The sequence below is a fragment of the Myodes glareolus genome, chromosome 13 (assembly GCF_982192425.1).
Source record: "Myodes glareolus chromosome 13, mMyoGla1.1, whole genome shotgun sequence".
In the NCBI taxonomy this organism is placed as follows: Eukaryota; Metazoa; Chordata; class Mammalia; order Rodentia; family Cricetidae; genus Myodes; species Myodes glareolus.
This window is the reverse complement of record NC_142038.1, coordinates 11,547,527-11,567,493: the sequence shown is the minus strand read 5'-3', so window position 1 is coordinate 11,567,493 and position 19,967 is coordinate 11,547,527. Positions and strand designations below refer to the sequence as shown.

Sequence of the window (19,967 nt, the reverse complement as noted above, 5' to 3'; positions counted from 1 at the left end):
AACACACCTAAGTTGGCATCAGTTTAACATTTCTGCTCATTTGCAGAACACAACAGGTACAGTTTGCTTATAGGAAATGATCTATTCCTTCTATAGCTGATTTTGCTCATAGTGGACTACCACCTGCCTCCACCTCCCTGAATGTGTCTACCTTGGAGTTAAGGTCAGTGTATGGTGGGGACCAACCTCCTCTCCAGATCATTCATGTTGAAGTTTGCATGGTCCTTGGGCTGATGTGGTGGCAGAGACACACTACTGTTATTTAACAGCTGGGCTGAATGTCATTGCTGCAGCAGTAGGTTGTGGAGGCCCTCAGGGCCTCTGCAGCATTCTAGAAAATCCCATCTCCATGTGCTGAACAGAAACTCTCTGGGGAGGAGATGCCCAATGTTCAGACTGAGGGCCATCTTGATAGTTTATATCAAGGTGAGGAAAAAGCTGATTTCAATGATCATTCCTCCCTGCTGCTGTCACCTCAGTTGTGCAAACTGAGAGCTGCAGCCCCGGTTATGCTCTTCTACTCTCTGCTGCATCTGGATGCCCAGTGTGGCGCTCTGGCCTTACCAGTGGGTTCTGAAGATGACAGGATGGCCACAGGGTCTTGAGAGAAGAACTGGACCATCCTACTGTGGATGCAGAGCACCTGGTAAGCCTGGAACACTCTGTGGTTTTAGCACTGCCAGAAATTAGTCCGCTTACAGCTACAGTTTAGATGAAGGAACCAGAGGTGACAAATTGTAGTCCCAGTATGTAAATCAATGTCTTATTTGCTATTGACAACTTGCCCAGAATTTGTGCCACTTGGAACTCATGGGATGGAGCAATAACAGGGTAAAAGCAGCAAACACAAAGGCCAAGAATCCAAAAGGCAAAATATTGACCACGATGACCCCAAATGAATACTACATGGCTTCCACAAGGATAAAGGCAAACAAGACTGATAAGAACCAGGAGCCCGGGAAGAAGGATGCAAATTTCCGGCTTCCGTGTCTTCTTTCAAATATTCTGAAGTTATAAATCAGGAAACTGCTGCATAAAATGTAAATTGAAGCATATTCTTTTGCATGCCACCCTCCAAATCTGGAAATCATTCTTGATGTCGTGGAGGTCATCCCTGAAGAAATTCCGACAGTGAGGCTGCAAGAGGGCAGAAGGGATGGCAGTGGGGTTCAGTGAAAGCCTTCATCAGAGGAGTCAGTGCTGGTGAACATGGTCAGGCCAGGCCCGGAGCCCGCTCAAGTGGTCGGGGGAGGGGAGGTAGAGAGCCCCCAGTGCCCCCCCCAGGTGAACTCCCATTCCCCAAATTAAACACAATTAATAAAAACTCAATTAATAAAAAATTGGGATTCAACCTGAAGATCTGAAAAGCAAAGCAGCCAGCCACTGGCTTTTTCCTTGACCTCAGTTTGAAATGGCGATCCTGCCTCTAGGAATCTCAGAATGAGGCTGGCATTGGGAGCTGTCTCCTCCCATTTTATAATCCCCTCTAGGGCTGGGATTAAAGGCATGCACAACTTAGTTTTTATGGGAACTAGTTTGGCTACTGGGATTAAAGGTGTGTATTACCACTGCTTGGTCTGTAAGGCTGACCAGTGGGACTGTTTTACTCTCTGATCTTCAGGCAAGCTTTATTTATTAAAACACAAATGAAATATCACTATACCCAAGAGCACTCTGGAACCGAGAACATGTGCTATTTGTTTTTAAGGCAGGGTTTCTAATTGGACTGAAACTAGCCAGTGAAACCCAAGGATTTCACTGTGTCTGCCTCTTCAGTGCCACAAGTTCCTGCCACCATTCCAGGCATAGTGAGTACTGGGCATGGAACTCAGGTCCCCCAGCTTGTGTGGCAAACACTTTACAGTTATCTCTCCACTGGCTAATTTTATAGTGATTAAAAAGATGTTTTTGTTAAAACATATGGGGCTATACACTGAAAGGGGTAAATTTTTTACTATATATAAATTATTTGCAGTAATAACGAAGGAAAATCACATAATTTTTAATAGATTCAGGACAATACATTTGAGAAACTCATTCGAAAACCACATGAATACCCATTCATGATACTCCCAGCAAACTAGAAATAGATGGGAGCTTCCTCGACTTGATAAGGAATATCCATGAGGAGCTTACAGATACTATCATAATGAATGTGAGATACTAAGCATTTTTCTCTAAAATATTAGCAAAATAACAATAGCTACTGTTTTTGAACACCTCATTTCTAGTCAGAGTTCTGAAAGGCCCAGCAAATACAAGGCAGGAAAAAGAGGGTTCTGAAGGAAGAATGTTGAACTGTTGTTATACAGATAATATGACCATTTGTGTAGAAAACCCTAAACAAGAAACGTTTAGCACTAGTAAGTGAACCACATTAACAAATACTTGTTTACATTTATTTATGTATACTGGTAACGTATTGTGGGGAAAGGGGCTTGAGAAGATGTCGTCTTTGGCAGCATCTTGACGAGGAGTTGACTTCTAAAGCTGTTCTCCTCTAACAGGAGCTAGCTCATTGGAAGTACAGCAGATTCTAGAGCAGAGGCAGGAAACATATGAGTCAGTACCAGGAAGACAAGTAGTGCTCAGCTGGGCATGCACGCACACACCCATCAGCCAAGCATTGAGGACACAGAGGCAGGAGGATCAGTAGTTCCAGATGAGCCCAAGGTGCTGAAACTCTGTCTCAGAGCAAAATTAAGCTACAATAACTAATCACAGATCAATAAATTAGTATTAGAGTACAACTCAACTATTGTAGGAGGTCACTTGTTTGTTCCCACTTCTTAGCCCTGAAATAACCACACAGAAACTATATTAATTAAATCACTGCTTGGCCCATTAGCTCTAGCTTCTTATTGGCTAACTCTTACATCTTAATTTAACCCAAGTCTATTAATCTGTGTATTGCCACAAGGCTGTGGTTTACCTGGTAAAGTTCTGGCATCTGCCTCCAGTGGGGCTACATGGCTTCTCTCTTTGACTCCACCTTCTTTCTCCAAGCATTCTGTTTAGTTTTCCCCACCTACCTCTACCTCTGTTCTTCCTGCTATAGGCTCAAGCCACCTTTCTTTATTCATTAATGGTAATTACAGCATACAGAGGGGAATCCCACATTACTCAACCTTTTTTTTTTTGAGACAGGGTTTCTCTGTGTAATTCTGTGTAAAGTGAGTCCTGGAACTCGCTATGTAGACCAGGCTGGCCTCAAACTCACAGAGATTCGCCTGCCTGTCCCTCCTGAGTGTTGGGATTAAAGGCTTACACCACCACCGCCCAACTATAACTCAACTTTTATAATGACTGGGAGTCCATATTGAGTTACACAAATGACTAAATGAGTCAGTAACTGGAAGACAAGAGACAGTTCTTTTATGCAGAAATTCCAGATAGTTTATGTAGTTATAAAACCCTGGAAGACATGGAACATACAGATTTTTAAAGAATGTTGTGCATAGAGACTTTTCCTTCTCAAGAATGTAGTATGGAAAGGGCAGGAAAATAGTAGTCTATAGAGGAAAGTGTTATCCAGGTGATCAAGGTCAAAATTAACAGTAATTAGTAATGTTGACATCTCATACATACCCTTGATGTGATAAAAGCAGCACCTTATCCTCCTAAACTTCTTGCAGAATCATGACATAAAGCATCAGCAAAGTCTTCATTGAAAGACGTTCTGCAAAATGCCTGCCCAGTGCTTCTCCAGGCTTTTGAAGCCATTCAACAGGGAAAGTCAAGACACTCTTGAGGAGACATGATGATTAGTGTATCTTATATGAGTTTCCAGAACTTCAGGTCAATGTTGATCAAATCCTGGCCATAACAGCAGTGTGTTAATGGTGGCTCATTCGTTTTGACAGGTACAACATATGAATGCAAGCTGTTTGTGATAGGAAAACTGAGTGTGGAATATGTGGGAACTCCTGCACTCTCTTAATATTTTTTTAAATATGAAAGTGTTCAAAAAACTAGGCCAGGGATGTAGTTCAGTTGATAGAGTGCTTGCCTAACATGCACGAAGTCCTGGGTTTGTTCCTAGCACTGTGGGGGAGCACAAATCAATTGTGGTTGTGAAAACCTGCAATCTCGGCACGTGGGAGATGGAAGCAGAAGAATCAGAAAGCCAAGGTCACCTTCACCTACATACCAGGTTTGAAGCCAGCATGAGATACAGAAAACTCAGTCTGCAAATTGAGAAAAACTGAATCAGATATGAATAAGTAGATAGATAATACATGTAAGTGCAGCGACTGGAGAATCCAGAAGAGACCCCGAGGACCCTTGCAGTGGAGTTAAAAATGGTTATGAGCTGCTAGAATGGGTGCTGGGGACAGAACTCAAGTTCTCTGCGAGATGAGTACCCACTCTTACCTGCTGAACCATCTATCCAATTCTACAATGAGGGATTTAAATAGTACATGAGATTGCATTGAGATCTTGCGGGCAGAATGGAGAACAAACTTCAGGGCAGGTATTGGCCCTGGAGGCTTGAAGAAATGCAGAATTCTTAGATGAGTGTACAGATGAGGCCAAATATCAGGCCGATACACATCTAACTAAGTCAAGGGCAAGCCAAGCTAAGTTGCTGTGGGAGCTGAAGGAAGGTGATTTCGAACAGTGATGAACGTGGAAGCAGCTTAACCGTGGACCCAGCACTGGAAAGGCCCTCAAATACCCTACTTTGTAGATGAGGGACCTGAGGCTCAGAGAGGGAAAACAACTTTCCCATGTTACACAGCGTGCTGACAACTTGCCCAACAGAATCTAGGTTCTGTCTTTGGTTGGGGGCTTTCTCCATGCATTTTCTCTTGCCCTCATAGCTCTTCTTGTTCTCATGGGTGTCCGACATCACCTGGGTGGGGTACTCAGGTCTCCTCACTCTGTTACCTCTGACTTCTCGAGAGTGGGAGGACATGGCAGGAGCCAAGCTGGATGTTTCATCCGGACTCAGCCCTAGTCCTGGAGCAGTTTCCCTCTACACACGGCAGCAAGGCTGACCCTGAGAAGAGTTATTTTAATCAAGCACCTTGGAGGGAGGGAGTTGTAAAAGTGAGAGGGTAGCTGTTATAAGATGTGTGTGTTGAATGAGATGGAGCAAAAGACACACGAAGAGGCACATCTGTGATTTCGCTCCTTTTTATGACAACCTGCAAGTCTGACTTTTCACACACAGTGGGAGCAAGGGGGCCAGAAGGCTAGGCCTGGGGGCCAGGGTGGACAGCCTCATGGTATGGTGGTACCAGAGACTGTGAAGAAGGCTTGGGTGGACTTTGAATACCTACTCTTACGTCCCCCCTACATCCCAGTGCTTACTAATCACCTTCCTACCTTAGTCGGGGACCTGCAGATCTAGGCAACAACCAGGAACGCAAGGGGATAGTCAGTAAGAATATAGATACTGTCCCCTCAGCTCAGGAAGTGCTGACCTTCCCCCACAGAGTATTTCTTTGTATTAGAGGTGGACTGTGTACTGGCAGGCACCTGCAACCCTAGGACTAAATATGGTGACTGGCCTGTCACCAAAGGGGGCCAAGCTGATGGAATGACGAGACCTCGAACTTTCCACAAGGGAAAATATTTATTCAGAGCCCATCTGAGGAAAGGAGGGGACTGCTAAGGTGACAGGATGCCTTCTTGGCTGGAGCCTTGAGTTCCCCTAGAGAAGGCTCTGGTTTAGAACCTGGTTTTCATGAGAATGTGTGAAGCTGTAGTGTGAGTGTCTTAGTTCTCAGGTCTGTTTTGCTGATTGCATGCTGACTCTGTGTTGGTATAGAAGCAGCCTGCTTTTGCCTCCCCAGAACAACAGGGCGGGAAGACGATGGGATGCCTGGATAGCTAACTATGTAGAGCTACCCAAGTCCAAGAGCGCTGAGGACTTGGTTCAGGCATGTCAGAGCTGTGGGGTTGTCTGTCTCTAGCTGGGAGCAGCGCAGGAGCTCCTGGGGAAGTCATCCTGGATGCAGACCGGCCACATCAATTCAGTGCTCAGGGCAGCCTCTGCTTTTCTTTAAAGTGAGCTAAATCAGGCTGTGGCCATGTGCCCGAACTCTGGGGTGAGCTGGAAGGAAGATGTCGTATGAGAGGCTCCTGAACAGGAGGGAAGATGGGCAGGAGGAGCTCCTCTTTGTGCTCTTCCTTCCTCTTCCCTCCCCTAGAGCAGAGGTGGTGCTGGAGTCTGTGTGTCAGATCCAGTCCAGCTCTCTGTTCACCGGATTATCCTCATTCCGTGCACACAGGGAGGGAAACCTGGACTCAATGGTGAACGCTTCACAGCTCATAGACAAGACCTGGAGTTGTGATGGGACAAGGATGCTGTGGCAGCTGAAGAGGCTGCATGGCGGACAAGCAGACTCAGGTGCCTCCCTCCCCTTTGCCAGACTCCCATAAAGACAGCACAGAACCAACCAGGTGTTCGCGATGCATTCATTTCTCAGGCCTCTGCCCAGAGTTAGTAAATGATTGGTTTGTATTTCTAATACAAGAAGGTACCTGCTCTCCATCTGAACAAATATCTGAACATCCTGGGAAGGGGTAAGGAACTTTCCCCTGACCCCTCAGCACACACCTGTATGTGCATGCTCCAGAGTCGCTGTCCAGTATATTTATTGTGTGACAGCATGGCCTTCCCTGGTTTTGTTGATATGGCCAGGACGGGGCTGACTGGTTTCCTGCTGTCCCCTCCATCTCCCACAAATACTGGCCCTCGCCCTGACTGCTGATGCTCTGAGAGTTACACATATTCTTCGCATGGCCAGCTAAACATTCATCTGCCTCTGCAGCTATTATTAAGCACCACTGCAACTCAAGCCAAAGGATTTGGTTTTTATTAGCAAGTATCATAAGGCTGGCATTTGTGTGTCTGTTTAGGAAACAACCTGGCAAGGCTGAGATAAATATTAGTGAAGATAATCTCTTAAAAGGACCAGCACTCTGACCCAAAGTTGCATTCAGACGTCCATGGGGCTGTGGGTCCTGGATCTCGTCACCTCTGGGTCACACTGGTCAGCCTCGGAGCCGACAGTTTCCAGTCCGCCATGACTGAGCTAGTCATTTCCCATGAGAATCACAGAGGCAGCCTGTGACCCAGACACAGTGACTCCCCACGCAGGGCTGTAGAGGCCCACAAGGAGCACGTATGTGAAACTTCAGTGGCTGCATGCTGAGCACCAGCCCCACCCCTCTGTCCTGTGGGAAGTGGACAGCACATTGGGTCCCCAGGACAGTGTTCAAAGATCATTAAGGAGATGGTATGTCTTAACAGATCAGCAAAACTAGAGAGCAGTAGAGGTGATAGACTCCAAAGTACATGTTCCTTCCACTGTGCTTGTCTGGAACTGGCCCAGGATCCCGTGAGGTGCACCACAGAAGAGACGGGCTGGGAAGAGTAGTAAGATGACAGGGTTCGAGATGGCACCTGAACCTGAGGGAACATGAGGGGCTCTAGGGACTGATGGTTTCTTTCTTTCATTGTTTTTTCTCACATAGCCATCTTCGTGTTGTGATTATTCAGAGAGCTGTGCACTATGGCTGATGTGCTCTTGGGAGCATATGTCCTACTTTTTACAAAGGTTACAAAGAAAAGAACTTTTTTAGCATCCAATCACTGGATCCTAAAGTATTTTAAAGTTTACACGCAATTACGGAGCTCTCATTTGCATCTATGCAAATGATATCCCGTAAGAATCTGAAGGCATTCAGGTAAAATCCCAGATTTTACCTCAGATCCAGTGTTAACTGTCATTCAGATGGCTGGCCTCTGACCTGGCTGAGGAGATGGGTGGTGAGACTCACAGCAGCAAAGTTGGGGTGGCAGAGGAGCAGCTGTGGTGTAGGCTGGAGAGAGGACGTGGAAGAGTCCAAGTTCTGGGAGCTTGAATGTGAAGCTGGCAGGGAAGACACTTGATTAGTGCCACACATTTGCACTGTGAAATGACTTCCTCATCTAAGGTCACAGTAAAGACTGGCTCACCAGGAAAGAGTCCCCGCTACACAGCACTCTCGCGGTTTCACATTCAATCCTGACAAACACTTTATCCGTGCGCCACAGTTTTCAGTGCTTCCCCGGCTCTGGGACACCGCCAGCCACTTCCATCAGCCTTGTCACAGCCTTCACAGTCAGACATCAGGGCATTCAGTCACAACAAGGAACCTGACTCCACCCTTGGAAGGAGGTTGACCCGACTCGTTACTTGTTACTTCACATGAACTTGATGGTGACAACCATGCAAGCAGGGGTCTCCCAGTCTCTCTCTTAGCACCCGGTCAGTCTGCTTCCCCAGCAGAGAACCCCAAGTGTACACCACAGCTGATGTGCTCATGAGTATCTCTGTGGCTCCTGCTCTGCTGACACTGACCTTAAGGACCCAAGAATCTGTTGTCTCCAGGCAGAAAGGTGGAATCGTACAAACAACCTATTGAATGGTTGCTCTGTGAACCATAGCGATCAGAGACAAGTATGTATGAGACTGTAGGCCACAGTCAGGGTTATTTGTGCACATAAATGTCACACTGTGAGTTCCAGGTTCAATTCAAGGGTAAATAAATCTAATGTATTGGCAGTGGATAATAGGTTCTTGTAAGTTATTAAGCCTTTGTGGAGACAGTGTATAAACACAAGGGAAGGCATTTTGTGTTATTCAGGCCAGTAGACTGGGACTATGTGCAGAAGTTCTGCATATTCCAGTGTGAAGTGGAGTCATTAACACAGCTCGTGGGTCAGCCCAATTTGTGGGTTGGCTGCTCTTCCACATTATAACAACTTAGTGGAACACTGGCCACAGACACTGTTTCATGAAGCCCGTGACAATCACCATCTGGTCTTTCAGAATTCTTGTTGGATGCTGGTGTTCTTCATTGTACACTTGGTCTGTAAGAATGATAATTAGACTAAACTCATATCATAGCAAAGCCAGACTGTCAAACTGGTGACTGTGTGTGTTGTGGACAATGATCGCCTTTCAGGTTCCCAGACAGAATGCATCAGCCTTAAGTATTGGCTAGTTGGAGGAAGAAAATTTCGTACAACATCCTATCCCCAACAATTCTGTTAGAAAATCAAGTAGATGTTCCTGAGGAAACCCAGCCCCAGAAGACCGAATTGAAAATGCTTGAGGGCGTGATGAGGATGTCAGTAGCTTGTGTCTTCCTTTCCAGTGCCGGGAGCACAATGGGGAGAGACACAGTATGGATGACCCTACAGGTTCAGTCTCCATCAAAGGTTTAGATGACAGTTCTCAAAGCCTCTCTTAAGAGGAGAGGTAGGAAAAGCAGGGCAGAGCACAGACTTATACCAGGAACCTGGAGGACAAAGGGACCCAGAAGGCAGGGACAGTGCACACCAGACACAAGCTCTAGCAGCTGCATGATTTTGCAGCCGGCATCCCTAGACATGCGCAATCCACTTCTATGACTCCCAAGTGAACTGAGTGATGAGCCACTTAATATGGTGACAGCTTTGACAAAGCAGTGATCACATTTTATACTCTTCTTCTGCTTCCATGGAAGCAGGCAAAGAATGAAGTCTTACCCTGGCCAGGGCTGCCTGCTGATAGGGTGAGGGAATGGATACCAGGGAGTGGGATCTGATGCCTGCAGAGAGTGGAAGGCTTATGCCTTGGAAGCACTGCTACCTCAATGCTGCTCCCTCACTTTGCAGATTGATTAGCTATGATACAGTTTTGCCATGGTCCACGGATGGAGTCCCAACTTGCAAGGCTCTGCCTCTGGGCCACACACCACCCTCATCTCTAAGACCCACAGAGCCAACAAGCCGCAGCTACCCCTGGAGCCTTTACTCATGCTACAGCCTCTACCAGGAACACCTAGTCCCATTGTTTTCATCGGATTGACTATCCATTCCCATGCCATTGCAGCCCCCAAATACTTCTAGACACCTTCCTGTGGTGCATCCTACCAGCCACCCTCCTGACCACTCCCAGTTACTCAGCATGTACGGATTGTCTGTCTGACTTCCTCACTAGACTTTAATCTCCTGTGAGGGCACAAAATAATACCTGCATGTAGGGGTCATGCCAGCCATGTCCACAGAATACATGGAGCTTTAGAACTTAGGGTGATGGCTAAATGACTCATATAGAGTATCTATATAGGAGGATTGGGAGGCCTTCATTAGTGCTTTATAAGTGGATGATCCTAGTGGGCCACCTGTCCCTTTGTAGGTACTGAAGGAGCACTAAACTTGATAAGAACCCAAACTATTTATTCTCCCAGCCCTGTTCACCAGTGGTCTTTCTCTAAAGAGTAGAACTGGATCCCATGTTTCTTTCCCAGAACCCAGCCCTTAGGATGAGTGAAGGAGATGTGATACTCAGTTAAGCTGCCATGTCATCTAAGTGGGACCCAGATGACCTTATCCCACTGTGAGTTGTGCCTGGCTAGCTATGAGAACATGGCAAACTCGAGGCGGGCCAGAATTTTTCTGCTTTCTGATGCAGTGATTGGCTGCTGGAAGGTGAGAAGGAGCTTCTGGGGTTGGAGATGCCACGGCAGGAAGGTTTAGGATTACCAGTGACTTATACATTACCTGGAACACAACCTGTAAGTCACAATGGCAATGTATGAGGGGTAGACATTATCGCTCCAGTACACAATTCGGAGTGATTAAAAATCAAGACCGGCTGATGTGAAGCACAGCACCTGCAGTGAGCTCTGTGGTGGTTAGCTGAGCCATAGATTACAGGGCTATCACCAGAGCAATTGGCTCACATGGTAACAGGCGCTTTCATCACAAACATTGTCCCCAAGCCAAGAGCAGCCCCTCACAGGCCTAACTCGTTAGCACAAATGTCAAGAGGCATCAGAACGGCACACCCTTGTCACACACTCCTTGAACGCGTGCGTGGAATGCCACTTACATAATCGCAGATTGTGGTTGGGCGGCACAAAATAAAAGCCCAAAGAAACTGCTCAGTTCCTTCCTCTTTTTAAGCTGCTCTGTTCTATATTGGAGACAATGTTCACAGCATGAGTAATACCCATCAGTTATCAGTATTTTAGCAGATTGTGCCAATGTTGACATTTGTTCTTGGCTTAATTGTGCGTGAGTGTGTATTTTAAACAATGATGCAGCTGTCCCCATCCCTGGCCATTGCAATATAAAAATGGTGTTCACCGAATCTGGTATTGTGATCTGCTGGTCACGTGTCTACTCTTTTGTTTGTAAGTCCTTCTGAATGTTAGCTGCAATTCTACAATCAGAGCATAAATTTGGCCTAAGGTAGAGTCTGGCTCCACATTGCCAGTAGGATCAAAGATTTCAAACTCGTTCGTTTCATGACCTTAGTTCTCTGATTCCACTAGCCTTGCAAGACATTTGTGGGTGGGTTAAATATAACTCTTTGGTTTGATCTGAAGAAATCAGATATCAAATGCCATTGGGCTGGCGTCAGCAGAGATGGACGAGATTACTGCTGGCCATTTGCAGAGTGATGGAGAGCCACCCCATGGGTGTTTCCACAGATCCCCAACTGTCCCCAGCACCTGCATCAAACTTATTGCCTGCAAGTCCATGCAGGTAACAGAGAGTAAGGACCTCTGGGGCTGCTACTGTCCCTCAATAATTTTGGTGCTCTTTTTTTTCCATTAGGTTAGGAGATTAATGCTCACATCACCTCATTTGGTGATATCAAGGCAAATACCTAGTTATAAATAACGTGTCATTTTGGAAAACCATTTGGCAGTAGTCACTAAAGCTGAACATGCATACACTATCCGACTGAAAATCTCCAAATACAGATGCCCAATAGATATGCATGTGTTAGTCCATCAAGGAGCAGGCTTTGGAAACTTTAGGGCAGCAGCTGCCAAATGTCCATCAACAGTAGAAATGCTACCGCTGGCCATGTGGTATGGTGGTCTTATGCTTTGACTCGCATGCACAAGTTCCTGGGTTCAATCTGAGGCCCTAAAGACACAAAGCAAAAGGAAAGATAGACAGGCATGCTACAGTATTATACAGCAGGAGATCGCACAGACATTAACTAGAAACTGGTTTTGTCCTGTTGTGAAAGGACAATACATTTAGTATTGTGAGGAATACATAGATGAGCTTCAAGTTGAATAGCTGAGGGGTGGGGTCTCATTTTTGATGTGTCTCAAGGTCAGGGCAGCTGGAGCCCAGGACCCTCTTCAAAGCTTCTTCAGGTTGTTGGAAGAATTCAGTCTTTTTTTTGTGTGGTTGTTGGCTATTGGCTAGGAGCCAGTCTCTCCTCCGAGAGGGCATCTGAGTACTTTGCCAAGAGGTCTCCTCTATCTTCAAAGCCATCAGTGAGCGTTCTCTCAAGTCAGTCCCAAGAATGATTCAAATCACCTCCATAGAAGATCCCAATCTGCTTCAAGGGCTCATGTGATCAGGGCCGTAGAGAGCCACCTACTGATCTCAACCACCTGACTTCAACCTGAAGACATACGAAGACCCTCCGCCCAGCAGCCCCTGTGTTAGCAATCATCCACATGACTGGTAAAAATGTGTGCACAAGAGGGTGTACGTACACCCATACATATACAGTAACATGTATGGATTTCATGGCTAACAGTGAGCCAGAAGAAGCTAGACACAAAACAATATTCCATTTACAGAAACTGCCACAACCCGGAAATACATTAAGTCAGAGCTGGCTCTGTGAGTTAGCTTAGTGGTATAAGCCTTGGCTGTGTGAGCCTGATGCCTAGAGTTCGAGCCTCAGAACGCTTGAGTGCACAGTAGCCATAGTGGAGCATGATGAGATCCTAGGTGGGTGGGGAGGACTTCTCCTCTGGTTCTATTCTGGCCGCATCACTGTGCTCAGCTTATGAAAACGCAGTGAGCTATATGCTGGTGGTCCATGTTGTTTTGGTAAATGTATTATACTTCAATTAAAATGTTCTTGGGGGTAATTTGGATTCATTACTGTAAAATGGATTTGTTTTGGTTTATTTTGCAGAGAAGTTTGCATCCAAAGGCAATTTTCAAAATGGGGAGGGAGGATAAGTGGAATGAGAAAGGAAACAAGGTGCCAGGGCTGGAGGGAGGGGCTAGCCACTCCATTTTGTATAGCTCCTCCATATGGTTGAATGACAACGATCTGAAAACTAAATTAGTTTCCAAGAACTAAAGTAATCCGATTCTCTGCATGTTTGTCCGTCCTGCCCTACTGATCCCAGTAATGTGCCCGAAGAGATACTCATTTGTCACCTGACATTCTCTAATGCACCACTCCCTGGTTATAAACACAGAGGGACAGCCATGTGCCAAAAATGTTAACTTTTTAAATCCTTCTTTCCCTTCCCCATTCTGCTCTCTAACTACCCCAGTTTAGAAGCAGACAGTGGACTCTGGTCTCTAGGCTAGAGAGACCCCCTCCACAGCTGAATAAGAAGCTCATGTAGTTCTTGAGTGACTGCTTCTGTCTCTGGATGTCTTCCTCTCTAACCTCACACGAGGAAGGCACAAGGTAACCAGATTGACAGTCCCTGCTCTGTCAGCTGGGAACTTGGGTGTGGGACCTGCCCCGCAATATGTGGAGGACCCAGTGGCAAGTGGTAGGTATGCAGGAGTCCCTGTTAAAAAGTTAGAGAGACCTGAGTGTGGTATGGTGACACACGCCTTAACCCTGCATTGAGAATGGGCACAAGTCAGAGGCCAGCCTGGGCTACAGAGCAAAAACCTGTGGTGAAGGGAAGAAAGCAGGAGAGAAAAGCACTAAGTCTAAGTCAGTGCTGTTGTTGGGGTACACTGACCATTCCCAGCATGTACAGGAAACCTGAAACTCAAGAACTTCTTGCTAGGCTAGGTAACTGGCACTTGGACCCACTCAACTGTAGACCATGATAGAAGACAGAGGTGAAAATTCATTAGCGTACATGAGAGCCATTAAAGGTTGATGTGTAAAACATCAACAGATTCAAGGCCAACCAGACAGTGATGAGCCCTCCAGATTTCTAGATTATCCCATTAATTGGCTAAAAAGCCTATCCACTGATAGGTACAGGGGATAGAAAGCTACACATTCTTCAAAGATAATACTTAGTATTTCAATCCTGTGAAAGAACACAGTTGAAATTATTGCTGGCTCCTTAATCATGGAAACTTAGCATGCATCCCTTGGTCTTTCTGGTAAAAAAAAATTTGCTAAATGCAAAGGCTGAAGGGGTTGGAGTCTGGGCATTTCTTGCCAAAATTCTTTTTCCTGCTGCGATTTGAGTGTTGGTCAAACTTTGAGTGCAAGGCAGACATGATTCTAGGACCTAGGGAGTGTCTGAAAGGTCCTGGGAAGGGCACCTTAATATACAGAGTGAGCTGAGTAGTGGATGCCCCAGGCACGTGACTGACTTCCAAGCCTATGCCATGTCTGGATGGAAGGATGGAACGGCTGTCGCGAGCCTGGAATCTGGTAGGGGTGGACATTCTTCGGAGGTAAGAATTTCTGGGATACCACCGCCTTCCCGTTGCATCTCTGGAATCATTTCACCAGCTTACACTGAAGCACGGAGCGCTCGCTACTGGACCTAATGACTTCTTAAAGCTTTGGGGAGCCGTCGTACCCGAAGTTGGCCGGCTGCTGACCTATGGTCTATGAATAGTTCCAAGGATAAGACAAAGTCCCAGTGTCTGGGTGACAACAGGGTTATTGACTAATGGCCATTAGCTGCAGATGGTGAAAGGGTAGAGGCCAGTGGCCGGGGAGGTGGGGGAAGCAGGGGTTGGCGGGGATAGACCCCGATTTTCTGCTCAGCAGGAGACCGGAGTCGAGGCCCCTGGGACAACCCTTCAGGCCATTAGCATGCAGTGGCCGCGCGCGCCGTCCTTGAAGGGCTGCCCGGCTGACCTTGCTCCGTTTTCACCGCGGATTCTCCAGCAGCGCGCGAGGACGCGGCCGCCGCGGTGACTCAGTGCCCTGCGCGCTGCATGCAAATGCTCGTCTCCGACGAGGCTGGCTCTGCGGTCTGCGCTTGTCCCCGCGCTCCTCCGAACCCCACGATTCCAACCCTGCTCTTTCCGCTTCTCCCTTCCCCCTCTTCATAGCCCCGCGTCCTCAGGTTGCGTAGCCCACCTCGCCACCGCAGCACCGAAGGGCAACCTTCGCACTCACTGACTACGGGCGCGGGGATCAGACACGCTGTCCATCGGCCGGCCCCAAGCTCAGGCTGCCCCCGATCCGATCCGGAGCCAGCCCGGAGTGGGCGGTGCGCCGCGCGGAGTCTCAGCCCAGCCTGGCCGGCCCTGCTCCTCATTGGTCGTCACCTCGGCGGGAGGGCGGCCCGACTCGGGCACCTGCCGTCGCCCCTCCACGGGCAGATCGGCGGCTGCGGGACACCGGCGCCCAGAGACAGCAGCACGCGAGGACAGGCCTGGGGCTCGGCAGACCTCCTCACGACTGGCCCTGTCCTTTCGCCACCGCGCTCCCGGCTGCGCCCGCGGGAAACTTTGCCTGGCGAAGTCCTCTGCCCTCCTGGCCAAGCCTTGACAGTTCACCTAACGCCCCCCGGGGCCCCACACAGCGTGCGTGATTGCCACGCCGCCCCGCACGGTGCATCCGCGGCGCCGGGCCGCCAGGATGCGCTACGCAGACCCCTCAGCCAACCGGGATTTGTTGGGGAACCGAACTTTGCTCTTCATTTTCATCTGCGCCTTTGCCTTGGTGACCTTGCTGCAGCAGATCCTGTACAGCAGGAGCTACATCAAGAGGTAAGAAAGTCTGAAGGGATGGAATACACCCAGCCTAGAGGTGGCTTTCTCCGAGCAGGTGACAGGAGGTTTGCCCTTAGCCGGAGTGCACCTCAGTGGTGTGCCCTACGGCATCTCCATCTCTGCTGCCAGCTGGAGGACAGCGCCAGCTGTGTGCCTGTCGTGGTGGGGTTATGGGTGTGTGTGTGTGTGTGTGTGTGTGTGTGTGTGTGTGTGTGTGTGTGTGTGTGTGAACTTTGTTCTATTGTGAACGTGGGCAGCACCTTGGAACGCCAAGCAGCTAAACTGACCATAAATGCATGTGTATGCCCAGAGCTGCGCTGTCCCCCAAACCTACATTTTCGTGGTCATTTGACTGTGACTGAAAGGTCAAAGGTTTCTTTTTTTCTTCTTAGTATGGCAGTCATAAATTTTTGTGGGGGACCTTGGAGGTAAAGGTTTTTTTTTTTTCTCCCCAGGAACCCGGGATTTGGTGGGTGGTAGTGGGTTGTCTGTGGTCACACAAAGGGACAATAAATTTTAGATCTGTGAGACAAGCTGATGGCCTTCGAAGTAGATGGTTCTTTCCCATCCTTAGCCCCAAAGATCAGAACAGCAGAAGTTGGGCTCTCTCACCCCTTCTCCATCCACAGCCAAACTCCTTGAAGAGAAAGGGCAGTCGATGCTGTTCACAACTTCAGTCTCAGTGTGCGAATCCCGTGGCTCTGGTGTCTGGTGGAGCCCTAGTTGCTGCCGGCTACTTGCCTGCCTGGCGGTGGGAGCTCTGCCCACGCTCCCGGCGAGGGTCTTGGTGGAAAGAGCCCTTCTCCCCTCTGTTGCAGGCCCCTCCTTTACCACCAGTGCCTATCTCATCTCACTGCTGTCCATTCAAACGGATAGGAATGGAAATGTCTACACACACACACACACACACACACACACACACACGCACGCACGCACACACGCACCATCTCAGAAGTGCCTCAAAAATTAAGTGCTGTTTTCTTCCCAGTCCTGGGGTTTGCACTGGTCACATATGCTCCCACTCGGGGCTGCCCAAAGAGTGGGAGGGGGAGGGTCACTGCTGACGATCTGCTCCCCGCAGCAGAGCTAAGCCCTCCGGCTGTCCTTCCTTGTACCTCTCCAGAACTGAGGGCTATGTGACCCCTTGTCTCGTACATTCGTTTCCAGTCACCCACTGCTCCAGACTTCCCCAGACAGCTCTCTTCCCTAGTTAGCACCAGCTCATGTGCTCTGTGTGGTACTGGTGTCTTTAAATACACTCTCTAGTCTCCTGACTTGCTGGGTTTGATCGTTTCCACTAAGATGGTTCCCGAACTGTCTGCTGTGCAGCCTTGCTGGATCTTGGTACCTGCTTCTCAGTGGGGGGCAGCTCTTGGTTTCTTCCCCCTGCTGGTAACTATCCAGAATTGCTGGGGCTCATGGAGCTTCTGGTGGGACAGGAGAGAGATATCAGGTCAAAGTAGGTGCCAACTACACTACCGCCCGATTTTTCTGTCAAACCCTGCCTGAGTCTGGATGGATGGACTGGTGGCCCAGAGCCCAGCAGGTATATCACTTGGTTCCCATTCTCCAACTCTCAGAGACCCTGATTGCTAAACAGCAGGTAAAACCGTGCAGGCCTCACTTCAGGAATTCTGTTTAATGCAACCGAACTGTCAAGACTGGTATATGTTCCATCCTAGAAGGGAACCAAGGAAGGGATGCTGTAAAGAAGCTGGTGCGGTTCCAGTGCTCCGTGGGATTAAAGTCTGTCTCTGGAAACAAATGACCACGAGTGAGATAAGAAGTACATGGCTGAGCAGAGCATCTGATGGGCCAGGGGAGACTGTTTGGGGAGGTGGAGGCAGGTTAAGATCTGGACAGGGGAGGGACACACACAGCTATAAGGAAGAAAGCAGAAGCCCAGCCAGGGATAAGGCATGGAGCTGCCCCTCCCGTGTCTCCCCCACCAATCTCACCTGCACTGCCACACTTGGCTCCATTTCTGCTCTGTCATCAGGCTCCCCTGGTTCTGTGTCTTGCAACTTGTAATGTCAAGCTTGTGTGTCCTATTTCATCACACATCATAGTTGCTAGGAGTTGGCTCCCATGGGGAAATAGCACAGACCTGCACTGGAGCTCCCTGGGAAGGCCCTGAGATACAGATTCCTGGGCCCTTGGGCCGAACTCCTTTCTAGGTTGTCATCTGGAAACCTACCTCTCTAGCAGGCCCCGAGGGGCTAATATCAAACTCCACTTGTTGCTGTAGACCAGTAGGACTCTGTCAGGTCAATTTCGCCCTTAGACATTAGAATAGCTGCACTGTGTGTACTATGTGTACATATATAGCTACTATGTGTACTATGTGTACATATATAGCTACTATGTGTACTGTGGTCCGTGCTACTACGTGTACTGTGGTACCATGCCTGTAGTGCGGAGCCTGCACTCCGAGAAGGTTCTTTTGCAAGCCTAGGAAAGGGCCTGGAGATTGACACACACACAGACAGAGAAACAGAGACATGGGCACATGGGTCAATCTTGAATTCCCCAAGAATGCTCCCTTTATTGTATTCAGGGACAGCTTATATAAGGATCCTTAACTGATAGCCACGCCCCAGCCAAACCCACCAGAAACCACTCCCCTGCCATCAGGAACTCCCGAGGGTCTCACAGCTGCAAACACAGGAAAACAAGTTGTTTTGCTCGGAGCAGCTGCAAGCATTGGAAAACAAGTTGGTTACAGGAAATTCAGGGTCTGGGGGTCCACAGCCCCCAACAAATAGCCACGTCTTTAGTTGTCACGTGGGGATAGGAGATGTTGCTGTCATCGAGGAGGAAGCAGGGGAGATGTCTGAAAACTCCTCAAGGCCCAAGTTGCCTGCCACAACCAAGATGGTTCAGCCCCAAATGTCGGTGGTGCTGAGGTTGACAGTTGCACTGGGCCAGAAGCTCTGAGGTAGGGACTACAGTTTGCTTTAGGCTGCGTGTGTGTTTAGTAACAAGTCATTAATAAGTATGGATAATGAACAAATGATTGAAGATAGGAGTAGGTGTGTGTGTGTGTGTGTGTGTGTGTGTATGTGTGTGTGTGTGAATGCATGAGTGGGTGTGAATGCATGTGTGGGTGTATACTTAGTTATAGTCATTGGAAGAGACACAATGAAAAGATGGATCCCATGATGTAAGGGGCATCTTGGTATGTGTCGGACAGCAGTGATTAGTGGTTTCAGTGACGTGCTCTAAAGGTTGAGGATAGACTGAGCGTGGGTCAGAGGTCGTGGGGAGTAGGGTAGTAACTTGGTAAAAGTGCCTGGAAAGGAAGGTTGTTTAGGTGTAGCACAGGAAGACCTGGAGGAGGAGAGACATAGGGGTCTAATCATAGCCACTCAAAAGTGAGGGCACGGCTCAGGGGATTCGGAAGACCGCGTTAGAGGACAAGGACGGCAAGCTCGTCTAGTGATGCGGAGCCATCACAGACGGAAGTGGGTGAGGTGGGTCGACGTGTTTTATCTGTCTTTCTATCTATCTATCTATCTATCTATCTATCTATCTATCTATCTATCTACCTACCTACCTACCTACCTATCTACCTACCTACCTACCTATCTACCTACCTACCTACCTATCTACCTACCTACCTACCTATCTACCTACCTACCTATCTATCTACCTACCTACCTATCTACCTACCTACCTACCTATCTACCTACCTACCTATCTATCTACCTACCTACCTACCTACCTACCTACCTACCTACCTACCTATCTACCTACCTACCTACCTACCTATCTACCTACCTACCTATCTATCTACCTACCTACCTACCTATCTATCTATCTATTTATTTATTTTGAACCCTCCATCTTTCCCTGGGGTGTGCAATGAAAATTTTGACAAGGTCCACCATAAGTCACTAAAATTCTAGCGATGTACCTCGATGGGGGACAAAAGGAGCAATGTGATGGGCTAGTGAGAGCCATCTCTGTGGAGCAGAAGGCTTACACCATGGCTTGGGAGGAAATGACCCGGAAGGGGCAAGGTTGTGATGGGCTTGGCTTCTCATGTCTGCTTCACACTTACTATACATTAAGTACTTACTATACACTGAGAGCATACTACATACTAAGAACATACTTACATTGAGTACTTACTACACACTGAGTACTTACTATATGCTAAGTATTTCCTATGGACTGAGTACTTACTATACACTGAAAACATACTATACACCAAGTACTTGCTGTGCACTGAGTACTGCTATGCACTGAGTACTTGCTGTGCACTGAGTACTGC

At 48.0% G+C, this 19,967-nt stretch overlaps 1 protein-coding gene and 1 pseudogene across 4 annotated transcripts in view; one reads left to right on the top strand and one right to left on the bottom strand.

Annotated features, from left to right (window-relative positions):
• Positions 1–312: 312 nt before the first annotated feature.
• LOC125390309 (ubiquitin-associated domain-containing protein 2 pseudogene) lies at positions 313–4,852 on the bottom strand (annotated as a pseudogene).
• Positions 4,853–14,765: 9,913 nt separating this feature from the next.
• The window catches only part of St8sia5 (ST8 alpha-N-acetyl-neuraminide alpha-2,8-sialyltransferase 5), a 72,594-nt gene continuing 67,392 nt past the window's right edge, over positions 14,766–19,967 (top strand). Inside the window, exon 1 of one of the 4 annotated variants that reach the window (XM_085676400.2) lies at positions 14,766–15,688. In XM_085676400.2, coding sequence (XP_085532526.1) covers positions 15,558–15,688 — 131 coding nt within the window. In that variant the 5' untranslated portion in view covers positions 14,766–15,557. The remainder of the gene's footprint in view (positions 15,689–19,967) is intronic. The other 3 variants (XM_085676401.2, XM_048419475.3, XM_048419476.3) reach the window with 3 other exon arrangements.